We start from the raw sequence: 18,128 nt of genomic DNA, 5'->3' as shown, positions 1-18,128 counted from the left end.
ATTTAATTCATTTATTTTGCAGGGACAATGCACACTAATCAACAGTAGGACTGTAAGTGAGCCAGAGTTAGACAGAGAAGCTAATTACCATCTGCTGTCCCTGGCCAGATGTTTGTAAGGCAGCCTAAAATAACAAAATCAAATGGAAATAAAATTCACAGACAAACTGACAACAACATATAAACAAAACCAATACACAGCAAAAAGAAAGGGCACAACAATAGACCAGAGACATAACGGGCTGCATCAGGCAGAACAAACCCAGCTACAATACAACATAAAAACAAATGCACATATAGTGAACCCTATTTTAATATTACCATGTGAACCATAACATGTTGAAACCTTGACTAATGACTAGGTTTCCATGATCTATTGGGGCTATACTTATGAGCTATTAACCAGGGCATAATGATAATAATACATTCTTGTTTGCATTCATTATAAAACAATTGAAAACATCTTTATTGCCAGGATACAACCCGCCGGTGCCCGTGCCCCGTAGTGGTCTCTGGCTCCCCCTCCTGGCCGCAGCCAGCCTGCGTTCCCCTCGATTATTTTCCACTCAGTTCCTCGCAGTTTAAAATGGCGGCGTTGAGCAGCGCCGAGTCCCTACCGCCCGTCTTTAACGGAGACACCGCGGAGCGGGAGCCGGGCAGGGAGCCGGGCCTGGAGGAGCTGGGCGCAGGGCTGGACTCCTCCTGCACGTCGGGGATCCCCGGAGGTCCGCAGGATGAGGAGGTAAGCGCGGCGGCGGCGGCGGGGGAGCGGGCTCCGAGCTGGGCAGGGGGACACGGGCTCCGAGCGGAGGTACTTGGATGTAAATGTTCAGGGAACAGCGGCTGTAACCGTGGATCGCGGGGGGGTGCAGTGCCGGGGACCGAGGCGACGCACCTAACGGACACGGCGCCACCATGACACGCGGCTCCCAGCGGCCGGAACAATGCGGCGGAGCGGTGTCAGCGGGAGGGGACGCGTCCATTCCCGAGCCCCGTTGATTTCGGGCCTGCTGCTTTTATTCCATTCGCTCTTGGCTTCGTCTTCCAGGCTCACTGCAGCGGCAGCCTGGTGCGCACACACACGCACACCGCTGTTAACGCAATAAAGACACGCAATTAGTGTTTTCTAACGCGCTCTGATGCGCCCAGAGTTCCGTTTTCACCAATCCACTGAGGTCCTTTACCTCGAGATGATGATGAAGACGATGATGGAGGTGGAGGCTAACTGAAGTCGTGTTTGTAGCTAATTTAGCTACACATGCTACTTGTATTTATATGATAGGCTTTACCATCACCGCACGTACGCACGCGGAACCTTCTGTCAGGCTGTGACCTCATCACTGACTGTTCAGTGAGCAGGTCAGAGGCCTCCCGGTGCACCAGCGCAGCATACTTCCAGTCCCAGTTCAAACTACCCTGAAACATAATATGATAATATGACTAGAGGGAGCCATGTTCTGTATTCTGTGGCCTGTCCCTCTGACGAGTGTGGTCCCTGGCCCCGTGCTAAGGTCCAACAAGTCCCTTCAGCTTTCTGGTCAACAAGTCCCTTTGACAGTGGTGTAGTTGTGAAGTCTAAGGTCGACCCAGAAATGCAGAGTCTGAGAGATCTGGACTTTTAGTCCTTCGCTCCCACAAGTCCCCCCAGACCTGGTAACCATCCACATGCCCCTGGGCTCCACACGCCCACTTCGTAACACTGACTTCTCCTTCATTTGTGGTCTCCATGTCCAATCGGAGGTAAGCCTGACGTCACGATGACGTCATCAGGGTTACTTTCTCAGACTCTACAAAGCTCCCCCAGAGCTACAGAGGGCATAGCTTTTGTTCCACAGACAGAGGAGTTCTCCTCCTGGTGAGATGGGTGGCTTCCTTCTCCTATTAAACATGAAATGATCACTAAATATTCAATCAAAACTCATAACTCCAGCTGTTTGCAGCCTGTTATCTAGAGGGCTGGGATGATGGTAGCAGAAACCTATTTAACACCTAGGTGTCATGCCATGAAACTTTTATTCACATGCAAACGATTGATGTCGTTCAGTGGAACAAACTAATCCCAAAAGTAGTTCCGCCTCTTGAGCAATGACCTGTTTAGAGGTGGCATGAACTACATTTGGACCCCGGTGCATGCAGTTGACATTCAGACAGAAGTTCTGCTCCTGAAAGCGTCCGATGGTCGCCAGTTGAGAGCATGATCCATTGTTATTGTGAATTCTAGGATGCTTTAACACCCATGAGCTGAATATCAGCTGTTCTAGTTATGTTTGCACAACATGAAATCATCAAAGGACATGGCTTCTTAGTTAAAGTGACTGGCATCAGCAGGGAGAGTTGTTTGCATCTGAATGATAACATCAATCAGCTGACTGCATGGGATGACATGCGCCTGTGTGACAGTCTGAGAGGACTCATTTACAAAGTTCACACATTTGAGTCCCAGCCTTAAAAGTGACACCCACAGACCCACTTTGAATCATAGTCATAGCGCCACCTCATGTATTTTGTGATCCGTTGCACCCTGAATACCGACAGAGATCAGGGGGATCCACGCAGTACAGTCAGGGTTTGAGTTTCAAGGATCAATGACCGCAGCCACACACAGAATACATGCTGCGTAGATTGATGCACTCATTGGGGGACCAGATGGGTGCATCGTAAAACGTTAGCTGCACACCCGTAGCAACAAGTGCTGAGGTTAGCACTCCATGGTGGGAGCAAAGGAAACACCACAGCTGGTAGACCGCCTGGCATTTACATTGGCATACAGCCACAGTGGAACTGATTGTAACATTAGTGCACAAGTTTTATTTTTTATTATTCTATTTAAGTATTTTCAATTTCATAGCATGAGATGCTTTTTAGTTTCACAGCCTATAACTTGTTGGCTTTTGGGGAAATGTTTGTACAGTGTAATAGAGGAGCACTTGAAATCCTATTTTAATGCTAAAAGTAAGTTGCCAGTGGACCAAATGCTCCCCCAGTCCCCAGCAGGACACTTGCATGTGTGTCAGTTCAAAATGAATGAAAGGAGAATGATTGATTGTTATCTACACTGCTCAAAAAAATGAAGGGAACACTAAAATCAAACATTGGAAGAATTATTCAAGTTCTGATTCCATTCCCCGAACCGCTCGTCCTATTCAGGGGCTGGAGCCGATGAATTATTCAAGTTGAACATCTTTATTGATGATCTTCATTGTGTAATTCGTCGTGAACAAAATGACATAAGATTGTTCAATGTAAACCAAAATCATTAACCTATTGAGTGCTGGATTCAAAATGACCAAAAATCCAACAATTTGATCATAACAATGTGGCTCAGTAGAGTGTATGACCCACACATGCCTGTATGCACTCCCGACAACATCTGGGCATGACCCTGATGAGACGTCAAATAGTGTCTTGGAGACCTGCTCCCAGACCTGGATCAGGGCATCAGTGAGCTCCTGGACAGCGATGTTGGATGCACCTATACACTACGTCCTAGAGGTTCTCTATTGGATGGTCTGGGGAACGTGAAGGCCAGTCAATGGCTTCAATGCCTTCATCATCCAGGGACTGCCTCCAAACTGGCCACATGAGGTCAGGTCCTAGGGCCCACTGCACCAGTGTAAGGTCTGACACCGGGTCTACCAGTAGTGAAAAGAGCACGAGCAAAATGCAAAACTAGAGAAAAACCATCCATGAATGATCAGGAGACAGAAATGGTCTGTTCCCTTTTTGGGGTTGTGTTGCTGTGGCCGCTCCTGTCCACCTGTTGCTTTCACTTGAGATATAGATTTATTGTCATTGACTTTGTGTTCTACTGTGATGATTAAGTGTACCCTTCATTTATTTTCTTTGCAGTGTATTTTCTATTTTTCTTCCGTGTACTGAACTCACACTGAACTCTTGACTCCTACACCTGGGTTCAAACCAAACCATGACTTGTATGTACTGTTCCACCCCTAATGATTACCAGTGAACTCCTCTTAAGCCCACACAGACCAGTAAACGGTTCTAACGCATGTTGCACAGCCAAGCAATTTTAAATGTCATGATTTGCAAATAAGTAAAATGCTTAGGTTATTACAGCTTTCATACGGTATAGATAGGGGGAATTAATTGCTATTTTTTTTCTCACTTCATTATTCTGTCTGATATTTAATTCATCGGATTCAATCCAATGAGCAGTGACTGATTTGTACATTGAAAATCACAGCGTTAACTTTCTGAAGCTTCCTGTTGAGAGTCATTGATTTAAGGAATATTTTAGCACACTTTTACCTCGATACCTAATGTGGGAATCTGACTACCTCACAATCAGCCCCATGATGTACAGGTACGGTGTGTCGGCAACTAAGACGACCCTTGGGAGCGCACGTTCACGCGCTGTGTGGCTCACATGACGTCATGGCCCGTGCAAACTAAGGAGCCGGCCTTGCTCACATCGGCTGCTGTGTGTTCAATCTGCACCTCCAAAGTCAAATATGATGAGCCGGCAAGCGCTCATTACAGCCCTGTGCGTGTTTACTAATTACTAATGGGTTGATTATTACACCTGGTCGACAAGGATAAAGACTATTGCAAAAAATTAATAATCAACCACTCTAAACTAACAAACTATAATGTTTACTTTAATACTCAAATTTGTTTAGTTTTTTCTTCATAAAAAAACAATAAGAAAAATAAACCTGCTTTGAACTCTCGTTGGACAACAGCTCATAATTCCCTCCATAATGTAACTGAATGAATCCTCTGTGTTAGCTGTTAGCCACAGTTTTAAGATTACAAAAAGTATTATGAGTATGATATAAAGCAATCTGAGACTAATTTAGATTGACACATGCGGCCCAAATATCCCGGGTCAAGGCGCTGCCATCTTGTTCTTTAGTGGTTGTGGGGTTGTAGCGGTGGAATGGAGGTCCCGCCCACACCCTCTGCGACCCAATTGCAAGAAGAGCACGGCCACAGCTTGTAGCATGAGCAACCTAGCTGCTACGTTAGCACCGTGGCAGCTATTTGGTTTGAAAGACACACCAACCAACCATATTACCGTTTAGGATCAAATTAGCCCACGTTCTATTAGACTCATGTTTCAGAAACCTTCTGTCTGCTGATACCGATATTCAAAGGATTTGCACCTCGTCTCAGTCATTGAGAACCAGAGCTTTCTCACTTGTCACACACTTTGAACCGAGATACGTTTTCACGAACACAGCGAGACTCTACAACCAAAGCTAGAGTCATGGAGTCACTGAGGAAAGCTGAATGATGTCTTACTACCAGGGTGCTGCTACAGGCCCAGTTGAATCTTTTCTTGCTGGTTCTCTTTGCAGTGCTGGTAAATGTAACACTCCAGTTGACACATCTCTTCTATTTGTTACTAATATTGAATTAATAAAACAAAATGGAAGTAAATTCATTTATTTTTATTTTTATAATGAATCATTACAAATATGCAGTCTTTTACAATTAGTCAGTTAGAAAAAATAACTTGTGTATACAAAAATGTTGATGCATCAAGATGAATTGATAATCGTGTTATCTCATCGTAGCCTCTGAATTGAAACCAAATGGTGAGATGCCTAGGGAGCCCTACCACTACTCTACACGGCCATCGTCCATCCTCACCACCTCCATCACCATCTGGTACGCTGCAGCCACGGTCAAGGGCACACTGCTGCAGCCAAGTCCATTTACTATTTACCAAATAAAGGACATGTGGTCCAACCAACTGCCAGTGTGACCTGTGAGATCACGCTGTAACGCTCACACAGCCAACGGTGGTACGAGGGCAGTGAATAGGGCATCACATTAGCTAGCCGTGTAGCTAGCTCAGCTGGCTTCTTACTGTTCACTTGTTGTGAAAGATGGCAGGCTTTGATTGGTCCGGGATTAGGGATGCACCCATACCACTTTCTTACAGAACCGGTTCTGTCGGGCAGTTGACAACCTAATTGAAGTGTTGCCGACTTCTTTTTTGCACATCCACTTCACTGACAATGAATAATAGATTTAACCTGTTTATTCATTGGGCTATTGTTGCAAATTGGCAGCTTATTAGGCTCAACTGACCAGATGTTAATTCATCTTGCCATAGTGGTTTTGGGTGCAGTTGTATTAGAGTAGTTTTACTAGTACTCAATAGTGGTATCGGAATCGGTGCATCCTTATCTGACAGTGCAGTCTGCCATGTCTCTTGGACAATTCGTGGCAAAAACTACTCGTGACCATTTTTATGATGTAGTCTGACCCTGGCATTAGGTGAGAATCTTTTGGAAAACTGTTCCCCTAAGTCAGGAAAATGTAATCTGCATAACGTCAACTGGTTGTTCATTTACTGAAGGATTTCAAATTGGTAATATTGTTTGCGTTGCTTCTCCACAGATCTGGAATATTAAACAGATGATAAAGTTGACACAGGAACACTTAGAGGCCCTTCTGGACAAGTTTGGAGGAGAACACAACCCTCCTTCCATATATCTAGAGGTAAGACAGTTTTGACTTTAAATGCAGTTTCATTGCAGTTTGTAATTGTAAATAAAAGTTTTACATCCATGCATTCACGTCACCTTAACACATTACAAGGCAATATAAGTAAGTGTTGAGTCAATGCTCTCTGGTGTGTCGTCTGTCAGGCCTATGAGGAGTACACCAGTAAACTGGACGCCCTGCAGCAGAGGGAGCAGCAGCTGCTGGAGGCCATGGGCAACGGCACAGACTTCTCCTGCTCTCCTTCTCCTATGCCAGCCCTTCTGGAGGTCAAGATGGGAGATTGTGGGCTCGCTGGGGGGGCTCAGGCCTTTCCCTCAACCCCCAATACCTTGTCTGTCCTGCAGACACCCATCGACGCCGGCCGAGCCAACCCTCGCTCCCCCCAGAAGCCCATCGTCAGGGTCTTCCTGCCCAACAAACAGAGAACAGTGGTATGTCTGATGTCCTCTCTGAGGATGCCTATGCAGTGAACATGATTTTTAGATTTGGGATTTTGTTTGTCCAAGAGTATAAGAAACCAAAATCACATTCATTTAATATACTAAAATTTGATTAATTTAGCCCAATATCACACATTTGCCTCAAAGGCCTTTACAAGCTGTACAACATACTACATCCTCTTTCCTTGGACCCCCTCCTCATTAGGAAAAAATGTACGGAAAATAAAGGAAGACTCCTCAGGGAGAGCAACAGAGGAGGGAAAGTTGTGTCCATTTGAGAAAGTTGATTTAATGAAAAATACCTTTTTTGTATGGTGAGGATTTCATAAAATATGATGACCACAATTGAATGTACAAAAATAATATTTGATACAGAATAAGTAGTCCCCAATGCTCTCACTTCTAAATTCATGATTTTAACATTCCAGTTGTAATCTCGGCTGACATTTACAGTGCTCAGTCCTCTCTGAGCACTGTAGAACAGGTGTAGAACACAGCCCAGGTGTAATGTTACTTAGAACACAGCCCAGGTGTAACGTTACTTTGTACACAGCCCAGGTGTAAACGTTACTTTGTACACAGCCCAGGTGTAAACGTTACTTTGTACACAGCCCAGGTGTAAACGTTACTTTGTACACAGCCCAGGTGTAACGTTACTTTGTACACAGCCCAGGTGTAAACGTTACTTTGTACACAGCCCAGGTGTAAACGTTACTTTGTACACAGCCCAGGTGTAAACGTTACTTTGTACACAGCCCAGGTGTAAACGTTACTTTGTACACAGCCCAGGTGTAAACGTTACTTTGTACACAACCCAGGTGTAACGTTACTTTGTACACAGCCCAGGTGTAAACGTTACTTTGTACACAGCCCAGGTGTAAACGTTACTTTGTACACAACCCAGGTGTAACGTTACTTTGTACACAGCCCAGGTGTAACGTTACTTTGTACACAGCCCAGGTGTAAACGTTACTTTGTACACAGCCCAGGTGTAACGTTACTTTGTACACAGCCCAGGTGTAAACGTTACTTTGTACACAGCCCAGGTGTAACGTTACTTTGTACACAGCCCAGGTGTAAACGTTACTTTGTACACAGCCCAGGTGTAACGTTACTTTGTACACAGCCCAGGTGTAAAGGTACTTAGAAATCAAGCCAGGTGTATCGGTACTTAGAGCACAGAACAGAGGGAAACGGTACTTAAAAAAATATTATCTCATGGTTCAGGCTGAAGAATAGGAAGTGTTGGAGTCAACTTCAGGTCAGCGGGTCAAGGACTACAAATGCTGGAATCTTTGACCTGGACACTCGTTAACAACTACCGACAGACACATTCTGTAGCCCCACTAAAATAGGCCTAATGACGCCCCTGATGGAGTGTTTGTGTGAACCAATATGAATTGCAAGTAAAAGCCAATAACTAAAAAGTAAAGAACAGTGTTGTTGGTCCGGGGCGGTGCAGTCCCGTGGGTTTGATGTGCCTTCGTTATGCCGAGGAAAAATACTCTGGATGCAGCTGTTAATTTTACAACTCTAAAACTCATTTTTAGTACAAACCCCGTCTCCGGCGACAGAAAGTGACATGCCAAATTCAAATGACCGGAACTCTTCGAAAGTTAACACTTTACGATGTAATTCCAAAGGATTGTGAACATTAAGCGGCACTTTCCAGCGGTATGCGGTACATTACGGTGAGCGTGCCTGTGAGGGGTGGACGTGAGCAGCAGGCTGGACTCGCAGCCTGACTCGCAGCAGAAAGCACGGCACGCAGCGCTGTGACGCTTCTCCGTTCCCGACTTGAGTTTCCTGAAGCACGATGACGGCAACAGACCAGCATCGATGTTTCTTAATGCTCATTTATTGCTCAGCTCTTTCAGGCTGTTTGTGTGCCTCTCCTGCAGCAGAAAGCATTACAGCGGTCTTTAACCTGCCGTGTTCTGCTGCAGGAGCGCGCACACGCAACATTCTACACACAACAACCCATAATGACAAAGTGAAAACTGTTTTTTGCAAATTTTTGTAAATCTATTAAAAATAAAGAATGAAAACATAACATGTACATAAGTATTCACAGCCTTTGCCATGACACTCAACATGTAGCTCAGGTGCATCCTGTTTCCACTGATCATCCTTGAGATGTTTCTACTACTTGATTGGAGTCCACTTGTGCTAAATTCAGTTGATTGGACATGATTTAGAAAGGCACACACCTGTATATATAAGGTACCACAGTTGACAGTGCATATCAGAGCATAAACCAAGCCATGAAGTCCAAGGAATTATCTGTAGACCTCCGAGACAGAATTGTATTGAGGCACAGATCTGGCGAAGGGTACAGAAAAATTTCTGCAGCATTGAAAGTCCCAATGAGCACAGTGGCCTCCATCATCTGGAAATGGAAGAAGTTTGGAACCACCAGGACTCTTCCTAGAGACAGCCAAGATAACAAAGGAGTGGCTTCGGGACAACTCTGTGAATGTCCTTGAGTGGGCCATGCCAGAGCCCTGACTTGAACCCCATTGAACATCTCTGGAGGGATCTGAAAATGGCTGTGCACCGACGCTCCCCATCCAACCTGATGGAACTTGAGAGGTTCTGCAAAGAAGAATGGGAGAAACTGCCCAGAAATAGGTGTGCCGAGCTTGTGGAATCATACCCAAGAAGACTTGAGGCTGTAATTGCTGCCAAAGGTGCTTCAACAAAGTATTGAGCAAAGGCTGTGAATATGTATGTATGTATATATATATATATGTATGTATGTATGTATGTATGTATGTATATATGTATATATACATGTATGTATGTATGTATATATATATATATATATATATATATATATATATATATATATATATATATATATATATATATATATATATATATATTGAAGCAGCAGTGCTGTGTTTGTGTGTTTGACCATCAGCAACGCTCAAGCCTGCAAACCCCACCCCAAATCCAGTACACCTGAGACCATGGTTTCCATGGAACTCATCACTACAAGGAACATTCTCACTCCAACTTTACAGTTGGATGTTTCAACATGCACACTTGGTGTGGTTGTCGGCTTATTTCCTTTTTGCTGTCAGTTGAGCGAGTGCTGTTGTGGTGTGTTCAGGTTCCTGCTCGCTGTGGAATGACTGTGAGAGACTCACTGAAGAAAGCTCTGATGATGCGAGGCCTCATTCCAGAGTGCTGTGCAGTCTACAGGGTACAGGATGGGTAAGTCTACATGAAATGTCATCCTATCACTGATATTAAGTATTCACTCACTTTATTAAATACGTCGCCCTCCTGCAAAATTAAATGTGTCTTATTTTTAAAACTCTACAAAGTACTACTGCGTATTGGGGACACAGACGGTACATTTTTTTTAAGGAGCCAGGGGAGGGGTGTAATATTGGTAGAAAAAAACTTCAGAGATGAAAGAAACGTGCTCCATAATAATTTCTTTAAGAAAATCTACAATGGCCCTGATACGCTGTAGTAACGAGGACATCGGAGCCAACTGTAAATTATCAAGAGCTGCTGAGGTCACACTCTTCTTCCTGATGTGACCATGGATGCTGACCAGCTTTAGGCGAGCAGGTCTCAGAAAACGTTGGCAATACAAGGCTGTATGGCACAATAAATGTATATCTGAAAAAATTAGGAAAATGAAGGCATTGTTTAACATACAAAATCTGAACAGTTCATTTTTAGTCTAACGCTTTTGTATGTCAATTTGGTGATAATGCTATCGGTTCTTTTTGTGAAATCTACGCTGGGGTGAAAAAAAGGAGTAGCAAGAGGACCTTGTCTTTATTAATCTTTGAAAGGTTGACTTTCTCGAAGTGGCAAGTGCTGCTTTTCTTTTGGAAATCATCATGGTCATGTTTGCGCAACTTTGGATAAGTTGGTTAGATAAATAGCAGTGTGAGGTGTCGACCTTTAACCTGACTCCACCCTTCTTTCAGAGAGAAGAAGCCGATTGGCTGGGACACAGACATCTCCTGGCTGACGGGAGAAGAGTTACACGTAGAAGTGCTGGAGAATGTTCCGCTCACCACACACAACTTTGTAAGTACTGTACTGCAGTGACGATAAACATATCATCATAATTATATTGCTCAGCCTTCACACTAGACGCGTAAGATCCACACTTTTCAGTGAAGCAATGCTGGCGTCCTTTGGTCGTTTATGGAAACCCATTTGGGATGCTCAGAGCTCCACGGCATACGCAATGGTTTGAGCTTCATGTGCTACGAACAACTGATAATCTATCATGAAAGACATAAACGATATGTATATATCAGTGATCAGATGGACAGACAGAGATGCCTCTAACGAAAACAGCTGAGGAGCAGAATCACTCGTTTCCCGATGCTGATGTGAACTGCCTGGCTTCTGCCCAGCTACATCAACACCACCTGTCAAGGGTTCATTCATGTTTCCCACAGTCAATACCTGCAATCATCCAATCTCAACCCTCAAACTAACCGCGCAGTATGAGTGAGAAAGTGGATTTGTCGACTCCTGACCCCCCAAAACAAAAGAACCCCTGTGGTTTACTGCTTGAGATTTCATACTCCATATTCCTGTCCGAATCCAGTCTTGGAAACTCCCACCCTCAGCAACCAAATCCACAGCACTGTTATCACTCACATCAGCAAACACGTCCACATCCCTCCTAATCTGCAGTCGAACATAACCGCCCTTCAGTTACCACCTTGACCCACACAGCACAATGGGCATCGTGCATTACCTCCCATTCCTTTGTGCAGGGTTTAATGCAGTTCAACAACCCTGGAGGGAGCTGTGGCACCGCCCTACCACGACACTTAAACGTGTCATACATTGTAAGGAACTGGAGAGGCAAAGCTGTTGTGGTTACAGGCTCAACATACTGTATACTCTGCTCAGTGAACTCCACAAGACAAACTGACCCCATGGACTGAAGTGTTTCCTTCTTCACAGGAATGCAGGGGATCATACTGGTCCTCTCTACTGAAGGAGGGTGAGACTAGCAACCATGCTGCTTTCTGTACTACACTGACCACTTTGGAAGACTCAGACTTATTACAATAGGCAATCCAGGACTCTCATCTGTAGGAACACAGGAAAACCCAGTTAAAGACCCTGTTGCTTAACCACGCAGATATTTGTACAACAAAAGTGGGACCCACTGAGCTGTTGAAACGTCAGGTCTTTCTCACCAATCTACTTCCCATTCGACAAACTCTATTGTGTATCCCCCTCCTAAGCTGAAGGTGACAAAGGCGCTCATTGATGACATGCTGAAGGACAATGTTATTGAACTCTCTTCCTCTGGGAACAGAGTTTCTATGATGTCCGAGGAATTATGCTGTCAGAGTTGGAACGCTCGGCTCTGGTGTGGCATTGGAGAAGTGGAGGTCGCCTTTTCACTGTTGTGACAGATCTTTCCTCTATTCTATGGGTACAAAAGTACAACATCGGGCCAGATGTCCTCTCTCGAGCCTCAACAGGAAATCGTGCGTGCGTGCGTTATGTCTACTTCCTCGGGACCATCAAAAGGGCTTTCCATGTCCCTTGAAGATGTATGGAAGGCGCAGCAGGAAGACTCTGAATGCCAGGCCCTGTATCAAAAGGTCAAGTCATTAACTCTAATACCTCATTCAGCATAATGAAGGATCTCATCTACCGTGTTGTCACACTCCCGTACAAGACTAACTATAGTCCAACTATATACCAACTATACATACCTGCCATCTTATTTCCACCAAAGCACCCTCTCTAGAAGGTACAAAACTACCGGAGACTTCAACACCTGGTCAAGTGTATCAAAAACAAACACATTTGACTAAGCTATTTGTCAGATGTGACTCTGACTGGCACCCCTCTTCACTTGAAAGTGTCTGACCCCCGTATTGGTTCTGATTCTGTGTTTGTTTTCTAGGTGAGGAAGACCTTCTTCACACTGGCCTTCTGTGACTTCTGCAGAAAACTGCTCTTCCAGGGTTTCCGCTGTCAGACCTGTGGCTACAAGTTCCACCAGCGTTGCAGCACTGAGGTTCCCCTCATGTGTGTCAACTACGACCAACTAGAGTAAGTCATACACGATAGAAGGACCAGGATGCTGCAACCACTTTGAGATCCAACCAACTGTACAATGTCGTTGTGTCATGGCACACGAATCTCTTGGGATCCTGGATTTGGGTTATTATAGCAGTGCTTGAAAGGGACTATTACGTAATACTCAGTACCAACTCACCCAGTCCCTATAAGTATTGTTGGCACACATGATGTAGTTATTGAATATATTTTGCAAAATAGGCCTTTATCCTGCTTTAACAAGCCATAAGAGGAGGCCAAAATAGGCAGCTGTGTAAACTACAACACATACGATATTCAAAACCATGTTAGCTCCGTCTAAAGCTCCAGATGGCCGAAACCTTAACAGGTCCAGTTTTGCAAACCCTCATTCGCCAGCTCAGTACTGGAACTGACCAGTTCCCCCCTGACTATATCCAAGTCAATTCAGGTTATTTTGTATAGCCCAATATCACAAATTTGCCTCAGAGGGCTGTTTTATTTACGGGACCCACGATGCGGCCCGTAAATAAACACATGCTGCTTCACAGTCACTAGCTTCAAGGTACTTTATTTTTTGGGGGGGTTCTCTTTCTGCGCTCCATGCCGCTGTGCAGGATGGCCACACATTCTGTGCAATCAGTGCCAGCATGTTATAATATATTCATTCCTCTAGATAAAAAAACACTTTTGTTCTCACTGCTGCCCACTTGCTGTTAGTTAATTTTGAGCAGGAATCTGGTGTGTGTGTTTATTCTGGCGTATGAGACTGAAATGTATTCACTATAGCATTGTGATGCCTCCAAGTCAACAATACATCTGTTCCACGTCAGACTTGCCAAACATTGAGCTCTATATATTTACTGGTGGAACTCCACAAAGCTCACACATCAGTGTGTGTGCATGTGTTGAGATCCTTAATTGTGATACAACGTTTTTAAAAAGCCTTTAGTGTATCCAGCTGATAAATGATAAATGACCCCAAGTGATGTCACTCGAATCAGCATCGGTCGGGGGATGAGAGAAATGTGGAGGTGTGGCGTTAGAAAGAAGTTAGCTTCCCAGACTTCCCACCTGTAGAGGCTCCAGGCTACACTATTTGCAAGGAACAAAACACCCAAATATCAGACTGAACTTTTGAGTTGATTTGTGGATAATGTAACCGCCAGGAGGAAGAAGACGATATTTCTGCTGCATCGATTTTGATCCTTTCCTGTTTAAACTGGCCATTATGAGTTGAACAACATTGTAGGTGCGTGATGCTAAATGGATCGAGTGTTGAACCTTTAAAGGTCGCTAAATGTAGTTGTTGGTCTGTTCTCAACTGTTTTTTTTGGTCTTTTTGCTTTTGCAAATGAAATGTTGATTCTGTCCTTGATTTTCTCGGGAACAACTGCGATGTTAGAACGTGACAACTTATTGGGCCCTTACTTAACCACGCTGTACAGCTGTGTGTCATCTAGTGTCTTCTGATTACATTTGATGTTAGGCTCCACCCCCGAAACAAGTTGTGTGGAGAATAATTGAATAACAGACAAGTAATCTTGATGATGTTTGTTCTGCAGCTTGTTGCTAGTCTCCAAATTCTTCGAGCATCACCCGTTTACCCAGGAGGAGGTCTATTCAGAGGGAACCACCCCCGTGTCTGAGGCCTGTCCATCACTCCCCCCATCAGACTCCACCGAGTGAGTCCCCGTCTTAATGTGTTCTGTCACTCAGATTCAATGTGCTTAAAAAATAGCAGAAATGTGAATGTCCCAAAAAGTCGGTCCACTTTTCACTTACATAATTCATCTTTCCAGTTCTATATGCCACACCACTGTGTCCCCGTCCAAGTCCATACCCATCCCGCCCAGTTTCCGGCCCAATGAGGAGGACCACCGCAACCAGTTTGGCCAGCGGGACCGCTCGTCCTCAGCCCCCAACGTCCATATCAATACCATTGAGCCTGTCAACATCGATGTGAGTCTGCTCGCACTTTGTTGGACTGACTGGTTCTGATAGATGTGTGTCTGTTATATTTGGCAGATTTTAGTAGCAGCTATCATCTATGTTACTTTTTGACAAACGGTGACCTTCACGATGTATGCATTTTAAATATAATACGAAAACAGAAAAAAAGATAACTCTAAATATTGGCCAGCCCTGCTCCACCTGTAAAAAGCTGAATGTGGTCTCCACCAAAGCAGTACGTTCCCCGAGCAGCTTGTAGACAATGCAAGATGTTGTGTCACAGCAGAAATGTGGTAAACGAGACCGGGTCCTTGTTTCAAGACCAACATCACCTCAGTGTCCTGAGAACACACTGAGCCAGTAGACGTTCGCGTAGGGAGCAGGGGCCACGTCCCTCCCCAAAGGGAGGAAGGGTGCAGCAAGGACTAATGCCACAGCCCTTTAAGAGGCCAAATGTGGTTCTGTAAAGCTTACCGGCAGAGCCCTGAACCACCTTCATCCTGGCCCTTTTTAGAGCCGCACCGCCGCAGAGAAAAGCAGCCGGCCAACGCCGGGGCGTGATCCCATAAGGGGACCCTCCCTCACCGTGTAGCGGTACTCTGCCCTGCAGAGTTGAATCCCCCAGGCAAGCTGTGTGGACCCCAACCACTAAGAAGGGCACAGCTATTTCATTATGAAACTGACGGGCCTACCTTGACTTGGTGAATAATGGACTGCAACGAAAATAAGATTTTAGTGTGGAAAATGGAAAAGCGAGCTTTTGGAAAACGATGATGTAAGCACTATATTAATCACGGCCTCCCCCTTGGTTCAGTTCTGTTTTGTAAAGGTACGACTGTTTGCTGCCTATTTATGAAGCAACTCTGTCTTGTCACTGAAGATAAACTCCAGCATAATTTTGACTCAGGATGTGTTCGAATGAACTTGAACAAATTGTGTTCTTTCTTATTCATTTGGACATTTATTTGTTTGAAACATTTGCAGCCCAGGTTTGTGTAATAGCTTAATAATAATAATGTATCCTTTATTGCGTAAATTATTCTCTGCATTTGACCCATCCTTACTTATAAAGGAGCAGTGGGCTGCAGTGAAGCGCCCGGGGAGCAACTGGGGGGCGCTTCTTGCTCAAGGACACTTCAACATGAACTATGGGGAGAGCGGGGATCGAACCGGCAACCTTGCAGTTACAGGATGACCACTGAGCTTCAGCCGTCTAGCTTAGACTCAGTTTACCAGAATCTGGATGGATGTTCATGAAGTGGAGTCATTAAAATCGATTGACTCGATCCTGGTCACCTATAGCGAATGTCACTTTTAACCCTAAAATTGACATGACATTGAGTCATAACACACATCAGTTCTTGCATTGGTTCTGAAAACATGAATAAACCTCCAACATCAGTTCCTGCGTGTGCGTGTGGTCTTTCTATTGTTAATTCCCCCTGCCTCTTTTTTTCAGGACCTGATTCGAGATCAAGGCTTGCCACGGTCTGATGGAGGTAAGGATCCAGACTGGAGACTTGTAGCTCTTTCTATGCCTTTTTTTCCCACCATCCCGCGTCTGCGTGCTCTTGGTCTTTTGTGTGTGTGTGTGAAGATCAGACCCAAGACATTGAGTCGGTTCTGTTTAGTCCTGCACCCTACCATCCACTGAGAGCAGGAGCTGAGATCTCGTGAGTCAGGGTTTACGGTAGAACTTCAGGCCCCCCCCTTAGCTGCTCTGCTAGGCGGGGCTGCTCCCAGAAGAGTGAGGAGGAACACGCATAGCTAATGCAAGTGTAGTGATGTTTAAAAACAGCTTCAGTTAATCAGGGGCCTGTTTTAGTTTTCATGATTTAAAGATAATTGATTAGGTTACATGTTTTTTAATGAGAGCTAATTATAGTTGAGAAACATCAGCTGGCACCTAAAAGTTCTAGAAACATACAGACTGCCACAAGGTTGCACGCTCCGTTCAAGTAAATGCAGTAGTTCATGAAGAAATGGAGTGTAAAGGGCTAATTCCAAGGTTTTGGATATGTGACCAACATGAGAAGTCTTCCACCTTTCTGAATGAGGGCTCTGACCTTTCTATGGCATATTTCCAGTACGTTTGACTGCCAACGCCACTGAATGGGTTCACCCTCTGTTCATGAATCCAGAGCAACACTTGTAAGACTGTTCAGTGTCAAACTAGCAATTTACTTAAAGGATTAGTTGAACATTCTGGAAAATAGAATATGCTTTCTTTTGGGGCTCCATGAGAAACGGCGGCCACCCCCCTCAAGTGCCCACACCCTGTTGGCTGCCACCCCACAGTATAATCGCGCCCCTACATGATGCAGATCCAATCTAAAATGTGTGCCAAGTGTTATACATGGAACAAGAATCCAAAATATGTAATTGACCTGACTTTTGGCCAGCTAGCTAGTCCAGGTAATGGCTGTTAAGATAGTGGCTAAACTCAGCATTATTAAGAAAAACAGCTGAAGAGAAAATCTCAGTCTCAACATTATGACAATCCTCCCAGCAGATCCAAGCTACTATGTCATGCTAATGCTAATGCTAAAGCCAAGTTGAGAGGGTGGGGCTTCCACACTGTAGTGCACGGTGCTGTCAGGTTTTAGTTCTTGTCTTGTTTCTCACAGACTTGACGCACAGCAGTTATAATACCTGCAATACATGACTGTTGAAGCTAAACCATGCTAACAGCTGGCTAGCTGCTAGCTAACGTATTATCAATTCAGTTAAGTTACAGATTGAGTCATATTGATTAGACATTAGCAGCAAACACATTAGCTTCTCAATGAGTTTAGAGGCGTTCCTTGCTGAGCAACTGGTTCTAACTGGTTGACTGGTCTAAGTACTTAGTGGTACTACACTATTTTTTTCCTTCTAGAATTTCTGTTTGTGTACAGATTAAAAAACAAGACACACGGTGTCAATCATTGATTTCTGAGGTGATAGTCTGTGCATTGTGGCTGCTTCCAGTCGCCATGGTAAGCTAGGCTAACCACCCTAGCACACAGATGCGAGAGTGATGTTCATCTCCTCATCTCACTTCAGGAAAAGAGAGCAAATATTTGCCTAAACGTGCCAATGTATTGCGTAGATCTTGCATTTAGCAGTGTGAAGCCTACCTGACGTAAGACATGTAGTGTGGTAGGAGGACTCAGTTGTAGCCATGGACAGTAGTTAGTTTCAGGTGAGACGGGCAGGGTGAGTAGCA

At 44.6% G+C, this 18,128-nt stretch overlaps 1 protein-coding gene across 6 annotated transcripts in view; it reads left to right on the top strand.

The window, feature by feature from the left end:
- Positions 1–552: 552 nt before the first annotated feature.
- Positions 553–18,128, top strand: part of braf (B-Raf proto-oncogene, serine/threonine kinase) — a 34,982-nt gene continuing 17,406 nt past the window's right edge. For 5 of the 6 annotated variants that reach the window (XR_004608952.1, XR_004608950.1, XR_004608951.1 and 2 more), the window contains exons 1-9: positions 553–741; positions 6,372–6,473; positions 6,623–6,910; positions 10,035–10,138; positions 10,873–10,975; positions 12,834–12,982; positions 14,533–14,652; positions 14,770–14,929; positions 16,380–16,419. Coding sequence is in view for 3 of the 6 variants with exons in the window: in XM_034525840.1 (XP_034381731.1) it covers positions 586–741; positions 6,372–6,473; positions 6,623–6,910; positions 10,035–10,138; positions 10,873–10,975; positions 12,834–12,982; positions 14,533–14,652; positions 14,770–14,929; positions 16,380–16,419 (1,222 nt within the window). In the remaining 3 variants the exon portion in view is untranslated. Of the gene's footprint in view, positions 742–5,539; positions 5,634–6,371; positions 6,474–6,622; positions 6,911–10,034; positions 10,139–10,872; positions 10,976–12,833; positions 12,983–14,532; positions 14,653–14,769; positions 14,930–16,379; positions 16,420–18,128 lie in introns of all 6 variants that reach the window. The other variant, XM_034525841.1, reaches the window with a different exon arrangement.

The sequence above is a fragment of the Cyclopterus lumpus genome, chromosome 23 (assembly GCF_009769545.1).
Source record: "Cyclopterus lumpus isolate fCycLum1 chromosome 23, fCycLum1.pri, whole genome shotgun sequence".
In the NCBI taxonomy this organism is placed as follows: domain Eukaryota; kingdom Metazoa; phylum Chordata; class Actinopteri; order Perciformes; family Cyclopteridae; genus Cyclopterus; species Cyclopterus lumpus.
This window is presented reverse-complemented; position numbering and strand designations above follow the sequence as displayed.